At 34.2% G+C, this 19,738-nt stretch overlaps 1 protein-coding gene across 2 annotated transcripts in view; it reads right to left on the bottom strand.

The window, feature by feature from the left end:
• Positions 1 to 3,521: 3,521 nt before the first annotated feature.
• The window catches only part of LOC142358729 (transmembrane protein 87A-like), a 48,228-nt gene continuing 32,011 nt past the window's right edge, over positions 3,522 to 19,738 (bottom strand). Inside the window, exons 5-7 of one of the 2 annotated variants that reach the window (XM_075410271.1) lie at positions 11,169 to 11,425; positions 10,252 to 10,982; positions 3,522 to 4,230 (exon numbers count right to left, since the gene is read on the bottom strand). In XM_075410271.1, coding sequence (XP_075266386.1) covers positions 10,270 to 10,982; positions 11,169 to 11,425 — 970 coding nt within the window. In that variant the 3' untranslated portion in view covers positions 3,522 to 4,230; positions 10,252 to 10,269. Of the gene's footprint in view, positions 4,231 to 10,081; positions 10,983 to 11,168; positions 11,426 to 19,738 lie in introns of those variants that run through there. The other variant, XM_075410270.1, reaches the window with a different exon arrangement.

Here is a 19,738-nt window from a genome sequence, read left to right on the forward strand (position 1 = left end):
AGAACAAAAACAGTAAAGTAAAAATATTAAATTATTTTTTTGAAACAGTTAACTTCAAAGTAATAAATACCATCAGGAATCAATTAGTATTACAACAAACTTACGATTAACACTGCTCCTATAGAAGGGCATTAGGACCTGTCCTTGTTCATTTTTTAAAGCGGCTAAAAAGAACAACAAAGAAAAACAAAAATTCAAATAAAACTTGCCAGAAAACGCTGTCAAAACCGTGAAGCCAGATTTTGTCACTCAAAACATATTTGATTGTGCCTTCTTCAAACAGCTATAATGTAGTACGTGGCCATTCAATTGTAAGACTAGGTACCAAGTAGACAAAAAAGCGAAGTGCTAAAGTATGTAATACTTTTAATTTCTTTTTCGAAACAAAATTAAATTCAATGTCATGAAAGGCATTAATTACAAAAACAGCTATTTAATTAGGGTCGTTTATTCATGAAAAGGAAGCCCTCAAGACCTGTAATTATCCAGAATATTTCTTGCATCAACAAAAATAACGTCAATTATGACAAAATCAAATTAATTTACTTTTTTTTGTGAAAAACCGGTGTCGAAGCCAGTAAGGTCATAACAAATTCTTTAAAAAAAGATTTTGGGACACCAATCCGTTTTGTTCCCTTGACACCCATAATTTCATTTTTGACGAGTAATTAACTAACGAGATTAGGTAACAAAAAGAAACAAAAAGAACAAAATTGCGAAGTAAAAATGTTTTTTTTTTATTTTGGAAAACGATTGTTTTCAAAGTCATGAAAGCCATCAGCTATCAACTAATATCAGAATATCGGTTCTTCTATTCTTCCATGAAAAGCCAATGAAAGCTATCACTCTACAGGAAATTTCATACGACCGAAACGACAAAGTATAAATGACAGTTAGAGACAAAATTAAAAAATTCAATTGATTTCTTCAAGAAAGAGGCGTCGAGGCCGTTAAAACGATTATGTATATCTTTCAAGATTTTAATATCTTCAATTGTGTCTTATTCTCAATGCTAATAAGGTGACATGGAACTGTCAAAAATGTGTTATGTGACAAAATTAGAAAACGTGAAAAACTGGCAAATATCAAAACAAACAAAAATCTGAAATCTTGTAGTATCAAAACCAGAAAACAATAACTTCAGGCTTAAAACTGCAACCGAGAATAAATGTTAACTCAGTAGAAAGAAGAAGCAGTCTTTCTTTGCTGACACTAAGCTGGAAGTTGAGCAAATTAAGAAAAAAATAGAGGAAAAGTTAATTAAGCCATTACTTATTGAAAAGTCAATTATTTTTAAAAAAAGAAACGACCATAAACTTTCAATTAAAAAACTAAATGCATTAGCTTGGAGGTTCTTAGCAAGCGAATTGGTTGGACCTATCACTCCTGAGTTTTGATTTGATATGTTCTGTTCTTTATTATTAAAAAAAAGTCTTTTAAAAAAAAAGACCGACTGATTACAACCCGATTTCTTTTGGATTGTAACAGTCCAAGAATGGCCCAAAACTAGCCCTGCTAATATTTATTGTCAGTTAGGAACAATTGATTTTTCGAATTTTGTAGATATAGATAATTTGTTAGTTGAAAACTCAAAATAAATTCTGCATTTTTGATAATCAGCGAGTAACGTTAGCAAAAAACGGCAAAGTTTTAACTACAGTGCACTCTCAGCGTACTCTGAAGTAGAAATAGCCCCCCTCTGAGTCTACAAAGTTTGTATGAGTGTTGTTTGGGGGTGTACTGTCGGCAAATTTAATCAAAGTGGACTAAAGTAGCTTATTTCGTGCTGTTTTTGATGAAAAAGGCTAAATTTTGAAATGTTTATCCAGATTTTTTGACCAAAAAAAATAAATCAAAACAATCAACAATGCTTGTTCGTCTTCAAAAATGAAATCAACGACACTATTCTTAAAAATTATAACAAATTTTACCAAAATTGACGAAAATTTAGGCAAAAATTCCGGAAAATGTGAATAAAAACAACGTGAATTCACTCTTCTTTTCTCAGAAGTTTAAACCTCGATAACTCCCTGTAGAAAACGAAAATTAAAAAAATCTTTTTAATTCCATATTCTACGCTGGACGAGCTTTCTAATGATACCAGTCTCAACTCTCTGCGATGAATATATCGAGCGGCGAAAATTCACGGAACAAAAAAAAACCAGTTGAGTATATAGTTCCTCCCCCCTCAAGAGGGTCGGAACAACAAGCTCTACTTCGGAGCAATAGAGATCACTCAAAAATGAAGAACGAAAGCGTGAAAAAGTCACTTGAGAAGTCAAAGAATTTTCTAGAAGAAAAGCTCAAAATTGTCAAGCAAAAAATTTTCATAAAAAAGACACATGATTACAATAATTGCTATGAACTTCGTTCAAGAGCAATTAAACATAATAGCTTGATGGCATGAAACATTTAAAATTCACTTTCTTGAAATATTCAATTTTTTCAACAATTAAGGGTGGCTCTCAATTTGACTTAACATGCTTTTTTGACAAAAATTGCTCGTTGAAAATGATCTCATAACCAGCTACAATCAAAATTCTGATAAAGTTTCAATTTCATTTTTTGTACTTTCTCTGAAAACTACATTTTCTAAAAGGCCTGCTGGCGTGAACTTTTGTAAGAGTTCTGAGGACCTCAGATTTGTAAGAGGCTATTGTGACTTAATTGCGGTTCTTGTTGATATATAAATGCGTACACACCTGATTGACATTTAATACTCATCAACAAAGTGAATTATCAAAAAATAACGGCCGCCCAAAATTATAGAGCAATCACTATGTTATTTGAAGCTACGCAAAACCCTCCCATCAGGTTATGGAAACACTTTATATTCTCAGAAATGACCCTCAAAACTTTTTACAACAGGCGACTCCACTTAAGCACCAAACTTTACGACTGATTCAGATTAAAACCTGCAAAATTGATGAGACAAGGCTGCTTTAACAAGGACTTATCTAAAATTTGGCCTAAATAGCGGCATAAACGAAGGGTAAGAAAACTAAGCAGCTAACAAAAACCCATTTTAAAACATTGGAAATAAATCATTAACGAATTAAGAATAAAACCAATTATCATTTAGCAAGCAGATAAATAATCAAAGTTCTCAAAGTTTTTGTTGCTCCCGAAACTAATAAATACGAAACTCGAACTAAATCGGAAACCATTTGAAGTCACTGATACGTTGCTGAGTATGTTGTTATTTTTTTACCCGATTTCATTTTAATTGTCGAGTGTATTTGTAGCTCGAAACGCTTGGTATAAAATTGTTTTTGAAGCTCAATACTCGCATAGGTTCAAAACTTTGTCTAAGTACATGTACATTTTAGAGCAAGGAGTGACTCCTCAAAAGACTTCTGGCCTCTCAGAGCAATTAGCTAACTGCTTTTCGATTTACAATTGGTGTTCTGTTTTATAGAAACAACCTCATCCAGCCATAATTTTTCCACAATTCTTGCCTATTTGAGTAGCGAGGAAGGAAGCAAGTGATTACTGACCATGCTAGATGTTTGAAGAGAAAATAGTGAAATTAAAATATATTTTCTAAACAATTTATACAACAGAAAGAAAAAATCTTTCTGGCTGAACAGATCCCAGATAGCGTGAATAACCCAAAATACAAAACAGCACAACCAATTAGTAACAATCGTAACACTACAATTTAACAATCTTTTCAACAAATCTTGTTAAAAATGGTTCCTTTGACCTTTCGCTCATAAATACCCATTGTGATTGTTGAATAGATGTCATCAGATAATTGGAGAAAATGCCGTTTACATAGAGGATCCAGGTAACTATGCACAATTGATTAAACAGTGAAAGCAAGTTAATATGAGCAGGTATTAAAGTTAATTACAGAAATTAAAACACCAAAATGCGTTTGCCCAAACAACGGCACTTCTTGCAGATTGAATTGAAAAGTACCGAATGTTCACTCTCCGAATAACCTAACCTCGAACATCCCAAAAAGGTACAATCTAACGCAAGGTGAACAGAGAGATTTATACAGTGCATTAACTATGTGCTGTGCTCAAACTATTGCATTCCTAGAAAACAGTTAACCAGATTCTACAAAGACAAAATGTGTGAAATTTTTTAATCAGTCCGCACATTACCAAAAGCATAGTCGCAATTGGCACCACTGAGCAGACAAGACGCTCTCTTTGAAAATGTTTATCAACAAAAACCACTCTTCTTTTCCTGTTGTTGACCTCTGTCCAACAAATTGACCTAAACACGCATTTGCGCGCATCATTGACTGTTACATCCAACTTCAATGACACCTTAACGATTAAAAAATATAGCTGGCAGATAGCAAGAAAATAAGCCGCGATAGCTTTGTAGATCTTAAGAAAATAAAAACATAGCCGGCAGATTGCCGGAATAGCTGCGAAAGAATAGACCTGCGTGCCATATAATAGAGATAGAAACAGATACAGATGTAAATTGAAAAAAAATCGACGCCGCTCAAAAATCTAGGTAAAAAAATTTAGCGATAAATTAATAAAGCTAGTTAAAATTCATTCCGCAGAAGCCTCTTATTAAGGACCTTTACTGCACATATGAGTTCCTTTGACCTTAAACAAATTCAAATTAAACTTAAGTTTTAAAGTGCAAAAGTCATTTTATTGAGTGAGGTAAGTCACTTGTGATCAAAATCTAATCAGGCAAAAAACTTTTGCTAAAGCGAGTGAGTAATGACGTCACGCGCGCAAATGCCGTTAGTGAGAGGAAGAAGTCATTCAGAAAATTTGACTTTTTCAGCTTTGCTGTGTGAACAAATGTAAAACGAAAAAAGAGCGTCAGACGACGAAACAAAAAAAAAACCAAGAGCACCGCAATATAGCTACGCTCAGCTTACAGCTTCGCAGCTATAAAAATAAAGAAATTTCGTTTTTCATTAATTGCTGAGATGAAATATTTGGATTAGGAATCTGTATAACTTAATGCTACAACCTTCAATTAGAGTGACACACACACTCATTTGACTTTCCAAGAAATAAACATAAACCGACAAAAGTCGGAAGAATTGCTCTTGGACAGGCGAGGCTGTAGCTGTTAATTCAGGGGCTGTAGTTGAGATCATGGGTAGCCTTTATTGGTGCAAAAAACATTTCCCCGCCCGGGATTCGAACCATTGACCTCCCGAACCCTGACCCCTTCCAACTGCTATTCTTGCTGTACTGCAACCAATTTATATTAGCAACAAGCTTTACCTCGGTGTGAGAGTAATAGAGATCACTCAAAAATGAAGAATGAAAGCGTGAAAAAAGTCAATTGAGAAGTCAAAGAATGTTCTAGAAGAAAAACGCAAAATTGTCAAGCAAAAAATTTGGATACAAAAAGACACGTTTACAATAATTGCTATGAATTTCGTTCAAGAGCAATAAAACATTCATTATGAGAGCTAGGAAGTCATTTTGGAGATTGCGGTAGTTCACAAGTGACCAAAGTAGAATCAGGCGAATGAAAAAAAAACAGAGTGAAGAATGATGTCATCAACACAATGCGTTGAAATTCTAAAAACGAATAATAAAAAGGCAGATTTGCAGTGACCGAGACATATGGCCGCAACGAAAATCTCGAACACGAACACGAAAAAAAACTACCCACAAATGTCTAGGAATTCATTAGCAAAATCGTTTAAGAAACAATGACAAAAACTTCGAAAAGTCAAATTCCCGCAAATGAACAAAAAATGAAAACCGAGAAAGGGATATTGTTTTGAATTCATTTTTCCTTTACTTAAACTAAAATTGACTAAAAATTTCAGGCCGCAAAATCACTCGCTTCTTCACTCCAATTCCTATTTCGATGTGACCAAAATCAATACTCCGATTTAACTTCAAAAATATTTAAAATAAGTGAAAAAATCAAAAACGAGCATAACAAAAAAATTTCACACCGAAAAAACCGAGGAAAGAAGGGACACTTAAAAAACATCTCTAAAAAATTCTCGAACAGCATCCACAAAATGGTAGAATTCTAATTCTCAACCATTATTCTTCGCAGTTCTCACCCACCCAAAAAATAAAAACAAAAAATGAAAGGAACAAGAACTCCTGAAATAAAAATCGTATTTTTATTTCAGTGGAAAATTCCCTTTCTAGCCTCTAGTGGCACCCTTAAAAGCCTCACCTTCAGAAAAACTCTAAATTAAAGACAAAACGAGAAAAAGTTCACGGCGAAGCAAACCAGAAGAAATAGGCAGAAAAACTTAAAAACAGAGGACAATCAGCAACATTTTGCTTAAAATTAATGAATTTTCTCTAACCCAAAACACGTAAAAAATGATACCAATTAAATTAGGAGGCAACCAAAACCGATAGAACAACTGAACTGAACCACAGAAATCCCCGGACGCTATAAAAAAAATCAGACTGCAAAAGCTGCTCCCAATATGGCCAAATAGGGCAAAAAACATTCGAAAAGTTATTTCTTCAAATAAAGAAAGCAAAATTATTAGTTTAGTTAAATGAGAAACATCGTTGACAAAATTGGAACTCAAACGAAAAAGCTCGGGAAAGCCAAACGTAATCAAAACTGGCTCAATGAGCAAAAAAAATCTTTTCCCATTCTCGCTATATGATATATGAGGAGAAAAACAAAACAGCTTCTCTTCTCTTCAGATGTCTTAAGCAATTTCACATAAACACTTTGTATTCACGCAAATTACTCTCTGTTTCAAGTGCACTCAAACAAAACTACAGATCTAAAAACAAGTCACACCAATACCTCTCTTGAAGTATTGAAGAAACAGCGAACCAAAACATCCTAACTCCTGGCATTGCAAAAGAGGTGAGTGCCTACAAATGCCGTTGAGACTTAAGGTGAGTATTACACAAGGCGAACTGAATAAAAAGATATGACGTCGAACTGATTTAGAGACCAAGATGGTGACTTGGACTTGCGAAATAAATATAATCATATAGCGGGGGTTCTAAGTCGGATCAAATATGGTTTGCCGTAATAATTTTCTTAGAAATCATTTGCAAGGGATACCAAAAATATGTAATTGAACTTTTCTAGGAATTCATTCCCACCTCCGGGTGTATCATAATAAATAAAAAATTGTTCAGTTTTCCCTTGTCTGATTAATTTGGTAGTTAAACTTCCTGAAATTTCTGACTACGTTTATGTCTTTAGCTTCAACCAAAACTCTAACAGCTAAAATCACTTTTTAATTGGTAGCATGGATACTTAAAAAATAAGTGAATCAAATAAAAAACTACAAATAGGATAGCTGAATATATTTATTGCCGCCTAATATTTTCTATCAGACAGCTACCCGTAGAATTTAAAAGTTGACCAGGATTGAAAAAAAAACGAAATGTTTTTACAAAACCGCTACCAAATACTTCGGTTACTTTCAGTCATTCGTCGTGACTGCACAATCAGAACAGGGAACAGTTCTCCTCCAAGGAAGAGTCTCGCACAGCGTAAAGTTTGTGCGTTAGGAGCAACTAGAAATAACGAATCCTTAAATCGGAGCTTTTCGAAAAAAAAAACTCCATAAAAAATCACGTAATTCATTTAACTTGATAATTTCTGAAGTCCAACTCAAGTACTGATACAATAGACACTCCATCAAAATACAATTCGAACTCTTCAAACTGTAAAAAAAACCAAAGGAAGCCCAATAATAGCCCCAGCTATTGCTTTCCGACTATTAAGAGTAATCAGTTACCATACAATCTCCACGATACCTATATAGCAACCACTTCAGATCAAAAAAACTTCACCCATTGCTTCGAGGATTTTAAGAAATTTTATTAAAAACAAAAACTTAAACAAAACTACGAGGAAAATTCCTACCATGACTGGAGGAAACATTTGAATGTTAAAGATGATGCGAAAACTATATCGGCTAAACCCGTTAATGTTATAATTTTCCCCAGTTTAAGTTCATTGGAGTAGTTGGCAGAAGATCTTACGACTTGCTCAAGTGCACAGTAGATCAATAGCAGCATTCAGATTTATATCAGAAACTCTGGACTCGGTCATAACGGCAGATAAATGTAAACAAAAAGGTAGGACGGCATTGTAACCGCATCCTTAGTAGTATATATAGCTGTATAGTAACCTCTACGGGGGGAACATTTTGACCGAAAAATCACTTCCGAATCGGAAAAGAGATTTTTCAGTCAAAAAGTCTTTTCCGATACGGAAAAAAAGTTTTCGTTCAAAAAGTCAAAATGTCCCCCCCTGTAGAGGTTACTATGCAGCTATATAAACTACTATCCTTCACAATTGGAATGAATGAGAATCTACAGGCAGTCTGTAAATGTCTGCAAAAATTGTGATTAAAACTGTCTCCTGCCAAATGGGAGTACCGCGTATAGAAATTTTGGGTAAGATCATGGCAATCTCTGGCAACGAAATATAACAAATTGAATGGAAGATAAAAAGTTCCCGCGTTTGAAAATGCCAAAGAATGCAAAACGAACAAAGCGCATGATTGAAATCCCATAATTTTACAGAGAATTCATTCTGGAATGAGCAGACAAACTAAAGTCCTGGGAATAGAACGGGTTTCAAAACAGATGAAGAAATTCCTTATAAGCTTACCAAAACCTCCAACACGCATGCCAATTGAATTTTTTGGCTTAAAAAACAATCAATGTGTCATAATGGCAATATCGCAATCTAATCACCAGGGTACGCTCTAATTAAATTACTGCCAGACTGAAGCCAAAATCCAATACGCACCAGTGGATTTTGGCTCCAAAACGTCCTTCCTATCCTTTCTGAGCTGTCTATTTACGCCAAAAAATTCGGGACAGTTCACTATGCCTTGGAAACTTTGGTTTAAATTCTTTGGAGAGCAGCCCAAACTTAAATGATTTGCACGACAATCGAGCAATGACACGCTTCCTTCAAGCTAGAAAAATACATTTCCCACTTTGAACAGCAGTTGATCACGTTCTAAGATTCAATTCCAATTTGGGACACGTACACAAAAAAAACAAATGTAGCTGCTGATAATCTCTCACGAATTCGTATAAATGCGATTGTGCATTGCTGAAAACTACCAGTCCACAACCTTGATTTTGATGTTTCATCAAAAACACCGGACATCTCTCAATTTTAAGTTCTTCGAGTAACCCAGATATAAAATCAAAGTATCAAAAACTTAGAGGCACTACGCTGTAGATGCATGCAAACTGAGACAATTCAAATAAACAGCTTCAAATTACATCATTACGTTATTATATACCACTATAACCACTAAAAAAGAGAAATACAACACCAATTTCGACACATTTTTCGTTTGTATGTTAGTAGTGAACTTCCACTACTGGAGTTCAGCTGCTGACAAATCACGCAAAAAATAAATTCAAGAGATAAAAGTCACTCAAAAAGTCAGAACAGTGAAGCAAAAAAAATCCATAAGGAAGACCGACACGTTTACAATAATTGCTTCAAATTTCGTTCGAGAGTAATTAAAGGTAATTAAACTTTTTTCATAATTGAAGACAATTAAACTTTTCTCAAAGCCAATTAAAATTTCCACAAAACTTTCTCAGCACCAAAAATCCTTCAAACATCGTCAAAAAGCGTTGAAAACTCAAAAATCCTCAAACATTGCCTAAAACTCATTAGTACCATAACATCTGCAAACTCTCTGAGAAAAGCGCCTGATTGATATAACCATAGCATATTAAAACCAGCAAAAACTGCTTGAAAACACCGCATCTGATCAAAAATTTTCAATTTTGTTTAACGCTCAAACCACAAAATTTCTTCACGCACTTCATTTTGAATAAACGAGACTTCTCTCCGACACTCCTTTTCGATCCGGAAACAGACAGTGTCCCGATATAATTCAATTTCTTTCAATTGTAAAAACGTAACCGACTAACGTCGGGCGAATTGCTTCCAAACGACCGGACTAATATAATTGATATAAACTTCGTTTGAGAGCAATTAAAAAGAAGAGCGCCTAAATAACACCCATAAAGAGGCTGACAGCGGTTATTAAAAACCACGCACAATTTTCTCTAGCCAAACAAAACCTCTTCAGAAATCTCTTCCTTACAGAAACAGGGCTCATGCAACAAGTTGTCCAAAAATTTGAAAACCACAACAAATTATTAATTCGGAATTTTCGGACAAATTTAGTAAATCCCGTAAACCTAGTTGGCATGGCGATGAACACCAAACAATCATTTAATTACTTAACGGACAATTGAATTCTCTAAACCGGCTTTTGGCACCAAAAAAAATTTTAGTTTGAGCACAGCATATCACCTTTGTTAAATCACCGAGTTACTGTTGCTTGGACATCTCCAACTTAGTAGTCATCACCTCCTCATCAGAGTCGAGCAGACTAGGCAACGCGGTGTCGAAGCCAGAAGCTGGGATGTTGTCCTCTACCCATTTGAGATTATCGTCCTCAGTCTTGTCAATGGTGCGTGGGAGATTACTGCCCTCTTTACCGGCCACGTTCTTCCTTATCTTGACCTGGTCAAAGTTAGCATTCTCCTGCTCCATGAAGGGTTCTTCCTGTTCATCGTCTTCGTCGTCCATGAGAGGAGAGAAGGCATAGCGCTTGTTGTTCTGACTAGGACGCCACAGAATGATTATGACAAAGAGGATTACACAGAAGAGCAGCTGCCAGTAGGCGTCATCGATCCACAGTTCACGCCAGTCAGTGACACAGTTGGGCATCTTGTGCACTCGGATAGACCAAAGCATGAAAATGATAGCCGCAATGACACAGAAGATCAAAGTGTTGAAGAAGTGTCGATATACAGTGAGCTTGACGATGTTGCGTCGCAGCTTCAAGTTCTTCAAAGTTGTCATGAGAGAGGTGAACACCCACCAGCAGATGATGCTCTCCGTAATGGAGAGGGGAATAGCCGCAATCAGTGCCTTCGTAGATGGGTCATTCCTATGCTGGAAGATCCTCAGTCCTGTCTCCACTACGGCAAACACGAAATAGCACAGACACAATGCCAACACATTGTGCATCAGGGACCCTAAAACGGACATGTGTGCTGCACAACTGTGCAATTTAGTATATTTTCACAGGCAAGCTTTGAAGATATCTCAATCTACTAATTTAAATCAAATCTCGAGCAGTCTGTGTGCATATCAAACCTTAAAACTTATGCGACTGAATACAAAAACGAGAGAAACCATTGACCATTTTTAAATCTATTTACCCAATCGCGGTTTGATCAATCCGTAGCCCAAGCTCACAATCAACACCAGTCCTCTGGCCAGAGTCTTTTTGAGAATACTAACAAACTCAGCCACCATCTCGGCCCACTGGAACAAGACTCCTGTCGAATTCATCTTCTCATACTCTGCCAAGAACACCGCTTGCTCTATCAAACCCATTCCAATAACAGCTCCTATCCAGAACTGAACACGCAACAAATTTCTCCAGTGCAGTGCTCCGAACACCATCCAAGTAACACTAAATAGTTACTCACCCTATACATGGAATATAGGTCCGCACGTACCCAACGAAAAATAACAAATTCGAAAGTCAGATTGATATTTGACCAAAATAATCTGTGACTTACTGCGGTCTCAGTAGTATAGTAAGTTGCCTAGTGCTTGTAGGGGGGGGGGGGGGTCCGGACCCCCCCCCCCTACAAGAAATTTTACCTCTGAAAAAGTGAAATCTTGTAATTTTTTCAGAGTGTAAGGCAAATTACTATACTTTTCAGCTATTTCCATTTCATTTTGATGGTTCATGTAAATTGAAACTTGGGAATTGGGTTTTGGTGGTTTTGAATTCATGTTTTGTGCGCGATTGAGAAAAAATTCAAAAATTTTTTCGAAAATTTTTCAAAGTTTTTCAAAGTCCTAAAATTGTCTGAAATGGATTTTGCGCTATGAAAAAGCACTCAAAAGTGATTTTTTGTTGACTTCACTTTTTTCACCTAAGTAGTATAGGGGTCGAAACATAAAAATTTCGATTTTTTTGAAAAAAATTTTCAAAATTTTTAAAAGTCCTGAAATGGTCTGAAATGGATTTTGCGCTATGAAAGAGCACTCAAAACTGATTTTTTGTTGACTTCATTTGTTCAACCAAGTAGGACCGGAAAAACTCTGTTTCTGAAGTAGTCTGAAATAAGTCAAAGAGTAGTCAGAAGCAGTTTTTGTTAACAATACTTTTGCAAATGTTCAGTATGATGTGGAAAGGTTGGCTTTGTTTTTTTATATACATATGTAACTATGTATATTTATATAAAAACAAGTACGTACATTTGCTTGCTTGCATGTGTTTAAAATTGTAATTTTTATGTCAGAATGAACAATCGAAAGAAAGGAAAGAATGAAAGTTTTATGTATATAATTATGCGTATTCATGAATATACTGGAAGTATATATGGAAGTGTATATTGGTTTATTAGTAAATATAACTGTGCTTAAGTTTAGTAATATGTTTGTATGGGTATAAGCTAAAATGTATGTTTGTGGGTAGAAATTGTAAATGTGTGTAATTGTCAAGACGTTTTTGTTTTTATGTGTGTATGTTTTTCTATATCTATACAGTGGAATGTATGTATATATGTCTGAATGTGTTTGTATTTATGTATTTATATGTTTGCAATCAGACGAGAGCGAGAGAGAGGGAGATAAGTCCCTGAAGGACAATTTATTTGCCTTGAAGAATTATGTTATTTGTCTCCACGATCCAATAATATATCTTGTAAACAGATTTTGACCTTCAGCGCCGATACACTCTGTCCTCTAAACATTGGCAAGCAAAATATCACAACCGAAGACGACAACAATTTTTTGATTTTCTGAGCATGCTTTTTTGAAAATCTGAATTTTCTACACCTAGCTAGCTACCATATTAAAAACTATCAAGATTTTTTACAGAAAAGAAATTGAATTCATGCTCTTTGTCTTTGAATCCTTGGCAAGAAAATGATAAAATGTTGCAACACAGAAGACAAAAACAGCTTTTTGATGTTCTGAGCATGCTTTTTTTGAAAACATATTTCCTTACACTTATTCAGCTACCCTTCTAGGATTGAGCAAGATTATTTACAAGAAAAATGTATTTGAGATAAATTATTGAGATAAACAAAAAATTGAGCTAAGTAAAAAGAATCAATTCTGTAAAAAACCAAAAAATTTGGTAGAAAAACTGTGATACGCAGGAGCAGCTGAACTTTTTAGTTAAATAAAGTAGAATGATAGGAATTCATCAATAGCTTGAATCAGACAAAATGTGTAACGAAGAGTACTTTCCACTGGAACTGTAAAAATAGCTTAAATTTTCAAAAGTTAATCAGCCAATTGATCAATTAAGCAAGAAACACAACCTCTGTATTTGCGGGGGTTGCTAGAAACAGCTTCAGTCAGTAGTGTATAAGTCTTGTTTGCGTATCGGGAATAACACTACTGGATAATTCGTGCTGTGAACGAAATCTTAAACAAAAGCGAATCGCTTCTTCAGTAAATGGTTCCAACATACTGAATATACATATACTCAACTATTAAACAGTGGAAGTAAATTACCAGAGCACCTCAAGCCAACAAAAATCGAATGAGTTCATTATTGTTCTTTCTTGAATCAAATTTCCTGTGCATTCAGTAACCCTGTGTTAATATTTTGGATTACCTATTGTTCTGTCGACGTTTTAGAATAACATAACCGTAACGATATTTGATAGAGCATCGGAAAGAGTAACATCCAAAGGAATTTGAAAATGAAAGCAGCAGAGTCTATATAACATATTATTGGTTTATGAAGCCTGACGAACATCTCGGAATTGAACACAACACTACTGCTACCTACTACTGCTACTGCCTACTACTACTATCTACATCTACTAGCTACAATTAGTACCTACTACTACTACTACTGCTACCTACTAGTACTACCTACAACTACAACTAGATACTATTACTACTTACTACAACTACTTATTGGTTCTAAGTTACACTAGTACCTACTACTACTTCCTTTTAATACCTTCAATTTTTACCTATTGTTTACTAACTATCTACAAGAATGTGTTTCTGTTTTTCTAAAAAATGAAGACATCTCTTATCTCTAGAGACTCGTTAAGCATAAACAAAAGAAGCTTTTATCTATCTCAAATTAATTTGCCCTGACTTACACAGACCGACAGAATATACCCGCCAATATTTTCAACAAATCATTAAGTGTTTGAAGTTTTTTCAAAGATATAAAAAAACTTTGTCGTATACATTAACTCAGTAATTTTCAACTCAGTGTTAATTTGTTAATTAACAATTTAAAAAAATCCATGGTATGATATATCAGGTTGATATTTAACTAATTAAATCAATGTAGGGTTTTACTGTTTCGCGAAACAGTCTGATTTTTAGAGCTTCAAATAAGTTTTATTGCTATGTTCTTGTTTTGAAGTGCAAATTTTGTATACTTTTTTCCCTTATGAGGGATCAGTCACAAAATTAAATCTTTTTGTTCAAATGCTGTTTTTTTTTGTTCATTCAATGTATGATATCTGATTCCATTTGCAATTAATTGATAGATATGAAACGTAAACTTTTTCAAAATTTCGAATTTGAAGGATTGTATAGCGTAAACATTGACTGGTTCACAATGGCGTTGCACTATGTCTATTTATAATATCATTTTTATACAAAACAAGCTTCCTTCAAAATTGCCTAGTGTGTACCTTAATGGAAACAAACATTTTACAACGTACCTACATTATCCAAAAAACTTAGGTTTTACTCTATATAGTTGTTTTCGTATTTTTATTCAGAGTCACCTGTTGTTTCAGTTGTCAGGTAATACACAACTTTTTCTGAATTTTTACGTTTCAAAAATTTGTAAAGACTGAAAACTGCTGGGATAGCTTGCCAGAAGGACATGTGTTAGTTGAGTTTCATATTAACCTTAGCTTCGGCTCAGGATGTGTTCACAGCTAAGACTGTAATTGTGAACTTTTTATTCATTAAAAGTTTAGCACTACATGATTTTGCAATTTTTGTTATATTAACTTCTTCCTAATTTTATTGAATTTCATTTGGTCAATGTTTATCTGATGAAATATAAAATTAAATTAACCTCACGAAACGTTTCTCAACAAAATTAAGTGGAACAGTCTTGTTAGATTTGAGAGCTGAAACAAAAACCTTAAATTTAGGTGTTTATGTGAACACATTTTGTTTGTTTTGAACGTCTGCTTACACTCAATGGGCAGCAAATGGTTCCAGAGAAGTACTTTTCGTGGAATATGAAACAAAATTCTTCTTTATTAGTGTTCAAAACTCAACAACCGGAGTCGGTATGACTTTGGATAAGCAAGTATAATAAAATTGTGAAACATGGCCGATCACTTTACCTAAAAGTTGAACCATTGAGTTCGAGTTCGTGTTTGTGATCTGAAATAGTATTCAAGGATAACTGACTTTTTTTAAATAAAAAAACTTGTTTTTTAGTATTCAAAACTCAACAAACGGAGTCGGTATGGACTTCGATAAGCAAGTTAAATAAAATAGCGATGCTTGGTCAATCGTTTTACATAAAAATTTTCATAAAAGTTTTCAGTTTGTGTCTGAATTTGTGATCTAAAAACACTATTCAAGGATAATTGACTTTGAAAAAAGAGTAATTTTAATACTAAAAACACAATAATTGATGACCGTGTAACTGGGAATTACCAAATATAATGAAATGTGATAACTTGGCCTATCGCTCTATTTAAAGGTCAAAGTTTGAGTTTGAGTTTGTGATCTAAAAATAGTATTCAGGGGATAATTACGTCATAATAGTTGAGTTGTGTTATAAAGTTGAGAACGGAAAACAATTGAAACACGTTCTCACATTCTTTTTAAACTACAGCTATATATGTGTCAAAAAAACGAAGGAGACCTTCTGCTTTTACTAAGCTTTTTGATATAGTTTACTTTATTATATAGACTCTGTTCGCATGGTCTGTAATGTAATCTTTACTGCACGAGTTCTACAAGCATTCCTGAAGACTATGATATTGCATTTTTCTGTAGAAAAGAACAGAAAAAACTCATGATTTTCCGAAATCAGCAGTGTTGACATATTTTACCAGTAAATCTTGAAAAGGGCCGTCAGTGCAACTTCTTAAATTATTAATTTTCTCTGAAGAATGTTCGGCTAATGAACTTTAAATATTGCAAAATAACTAACATGGAGATATTTTAATTCATGACCACATTAGGCAACAGTTAACACAACTAACTTTGATTTTTTCCTACCATAAAAACCGTCAACACAGACAGTAGAAATCAGATTAGGCGCTTTGATGCCATCGTCAAACTGACAAGTACATTTCTACATTCTTTTGGTCAATTTGGAAAAGGTTCCAGTGTTAAAACCCTGCTATCCATAGTACATTAAGTTCAAAGTTTAAAGTATTCGAAGTTTTTGGAAATTAGTGTTTTACTTTTCTATCTGTTAATAAGTAATCTTGGCTTTGTGTACATCGTTTTGATGGTATCTTGCCGAAAGGGTTTCTATGTTTTTCAAAAGTTTGTTTGTTATGGATGCTATGAAGAGTCGATTTGAGTTCTTTCAACTGAGTCAAAGACAAAAAAACCAGCAAAAAACAAATCCTGATTATAGAGGCAATTAGGCTAATTTGATTTCCAGGTTTTTTAATGCAGTATTTTAATTTTCTCTGAGCTTAAACAATGTGAGAAATATGTAAAAATGTCTCTTAGAAAAAAATTCTAGTTGGAATTTTACTACTATGTGGTATATAGTTCCAGATGGAATTTTGCTACTATCTATAACGATAAATGGTCGAATCATTATGTACAAGAAAGTTTTTTTTCACGAGTAATCATATAGCAAAACCTTAGCCTTCAATAAAGCTTTACTGATCTGCAACTAACGCTAAGAATCAGTGGCCTCACAGGAAGTATGTAAAAAATTTTTTTCGTGGCGCTCAAAAAAGGAAACCCCTAACGGAACTGCAAATTTACCAAAGGTAAAGAAAAGAAACGTTTTCCACATTAAATTTGTTTTTTATTTGAAATACTTAAAGTAAAACAATGCCTAGCTGACATAAAAAAGATTTCGACTATGCAAAAAAAGTTTTATAATACTTCCCTGTCAAACAAATAGTAATGAACAAGCTGAATTTTTATTTCTAATTTAACGAATTTGTAATTTTAGAACCTCAATGGTTTGCCTGGAGGAAACTCATAAGAGAACGGACAACTATTCACTTCTTGCACCTATTGGAAATTTCGTTCTGATACGTTAAATGCTTACTATTCTTGATACCATAGCTTTATGGATTAACGTAGTTTTTGCGTCCGCGTTAATGAATACTTAGCTTTTAAAATTTTTATGAATTACTTAACATACTGAAATACTTCATATTGACACATAGCTTCAAAAGTTACTGAGTGAATTCTGTGAAAACTAAATGTTCCATGACATACACAAGTTGTTGCACAAGTATACAGAAAACACTAGTGCATACTTACGTCTATGGTTCAGATTGAGCCTTTGAGCAAAACATGTTTGTTATACTGACAGAGAACGAGAGCAGAGGTTTTCTTATCGTTCTTCAATATAAACCACGTCAATACTAAGCAAAATCAATACTACTGTACAAATAACTTGATATTAAACCTACGACTTAGAACCAGTTACTATATAACCTAGAAGCAATTTTAACCATAAAAGACAAACAATAAGGTCAATAAGTGAATTTAAATAAATTTGATTTGTTCTCTTTATTCAATTGCTTTATTTAAGTTAACGTTATACTGGAGCACACTGTGGGCCGAAATGTATTCCGTAATAAACATTTGCAAGCCTATGTACTCACTCTATTTTTATCTCAACGTTTGCTGCAACACAGTAGAATACATGTATATACGCCTTCTTGATCACAGACAAAAGAATACTTAAGCAAACTAATAAAAGTGCATTTAGCCGAAAATATTATGCAAGAATTTTGCAGAGCAGACTGAACTTCTCTCACGCACAAATCAATTCTGCTTTATGCCTAGCAGCCAGATCAAAACCTTGAAATGTCAATGTCCGAGATACTTTGGAGAAATTTCAATTCATTACGAATGAAAACCTATAAGAATTAGTCTAACAGGTTTAACAACTGAGGCCTCCTCGAAATGTTATAGGTATTCATTGGAAACTATTTGGCTAATTAGGCTAATAGAACGAATGCTAACATCCCAGCCAACAGTTTGAATTTACTTTTAACTGAATGACTTGCTTCTCATAATAACATTTTAGCGTTTTCATTCTCGACTGGTATTCCATTCAGTTAGTTTATGCCAAAACCCAAACTCAACTGCCGGTTTATAACTTATGTATCATATCCTAACGCAATTTGAAGGCTCATTTCAGCGCACAATTGTCTATCAAACTCGATATGAGAACAATATTGCCTTTATACAACAAAGGAAGGATAGTTCAATTTCAAGCTGGACTACCTTCGATCATTGCCTCATACCCAAAAAATTTATTGACTTTGTTGCTACATTACCTAATATAACCGAAGAAGAAGACTTTATCAACAACTCAACCCCCTCGGAAACTGAAATAACTTCTCAGCATATACCCAATCCTTTGACTTCTGACATAGGATCACTTCCCATGGACATCAAGAGGATTTTGCGCAGTTACGATTTCGAAAGTATGCCCCTCTTCAGGAGCCATGAAGAATACTTCGCTGCCTTTGAAGATTTGGAAAATCTGTGGAAAAAGCTCGAAATATGCAGAAATGAAATCAAACTAAACACTATTCACGATAAAATTGATCATACTACATCCACATCCGATGATAACAGAAAGACTGTGATATCTTCCATATTAGAACAATTCCCTAGCCTTCTTGAAAACTCAAAAATTGAAGAAAACTTCCAGAAATTTAGCACTGAGCCATCGTCTAACAATGCTCTACAAAAGAGGAATCATCGTGTAATTCGAGGATGTAATTCATAGTGGAAATTTTCCAAAAAGAATGAGATTCGATGAAAATGTGAGGTGTTCATGTGACAATAACAACTAGAACTGAAAAGTTCTTGTTGATTAAAGCTTATAAACTAGACGTTGGTTTTCAGTATTGAATTGTTCTCATTTATAACCTGTTATTTTGAAATGCTGTGCATTATTAAACTTCATTGTGTATGCTTATCCAAAATTTAGTAGTCGCAAAACCACTCCTTTAAAATACAGTTTGTTCATTCAACATTATCCACGTCAGAGAAACAGGAAACGATGTTCAGCCTGTTCAAAGGAGTAGAAAGTCAGAAATTTGTAGTAGAGTAGGATCACCAAACCGTAAATTGTTGTTCTGAAAATGTTGAAACGGATACGCGCAAGAGATTCGACATTATAAACCGCCGCATTTTGTTTTGATTTATGGAGAGCCGAAATCAAATAGTTGCTGTTAATTACCTTAATTTGTTAGTTGATTACTAAAAAAGTACCTGAATGGGTTAATTGGTCTCATGTTCGGTTATGATAGTTTCATATCAAGTCCCAAGAGCCGCTGAGGCATGGCCATGGTCCGCGATGGTTTCAAGATAATTTTTTGATTCGTTTTCAGTGTCTATACTAGGAGAAACTAAATTTTCATTTCTCAAATACTCGGTTATGATTGGTGAAAATTTTATTAGTCTCATTTGAGAAGACGATTTAATTGGCCATAAAATTTATCTTAAATTATCAACTAATAATTTAAATAAAACGTCGGCTCTCTTTTAAGTTGGCTCTTTTCACTTCAGCTCTCTTACAAGTCACCGGTTGAAA

This window comes from Convolutriloba macropyga, chromosome 2 (genome assembly GCF_964194025.1).
Source record: "Convolutriloba macropyga chromosome 2, txConMacr16.3, whole genome shotgun sequence".
NCBI lineage: Eukaryota > Metazoa > Xenacoelomorpha > Acoela > Convolutidae > Convolutriloba > Convolutriloba macropyga.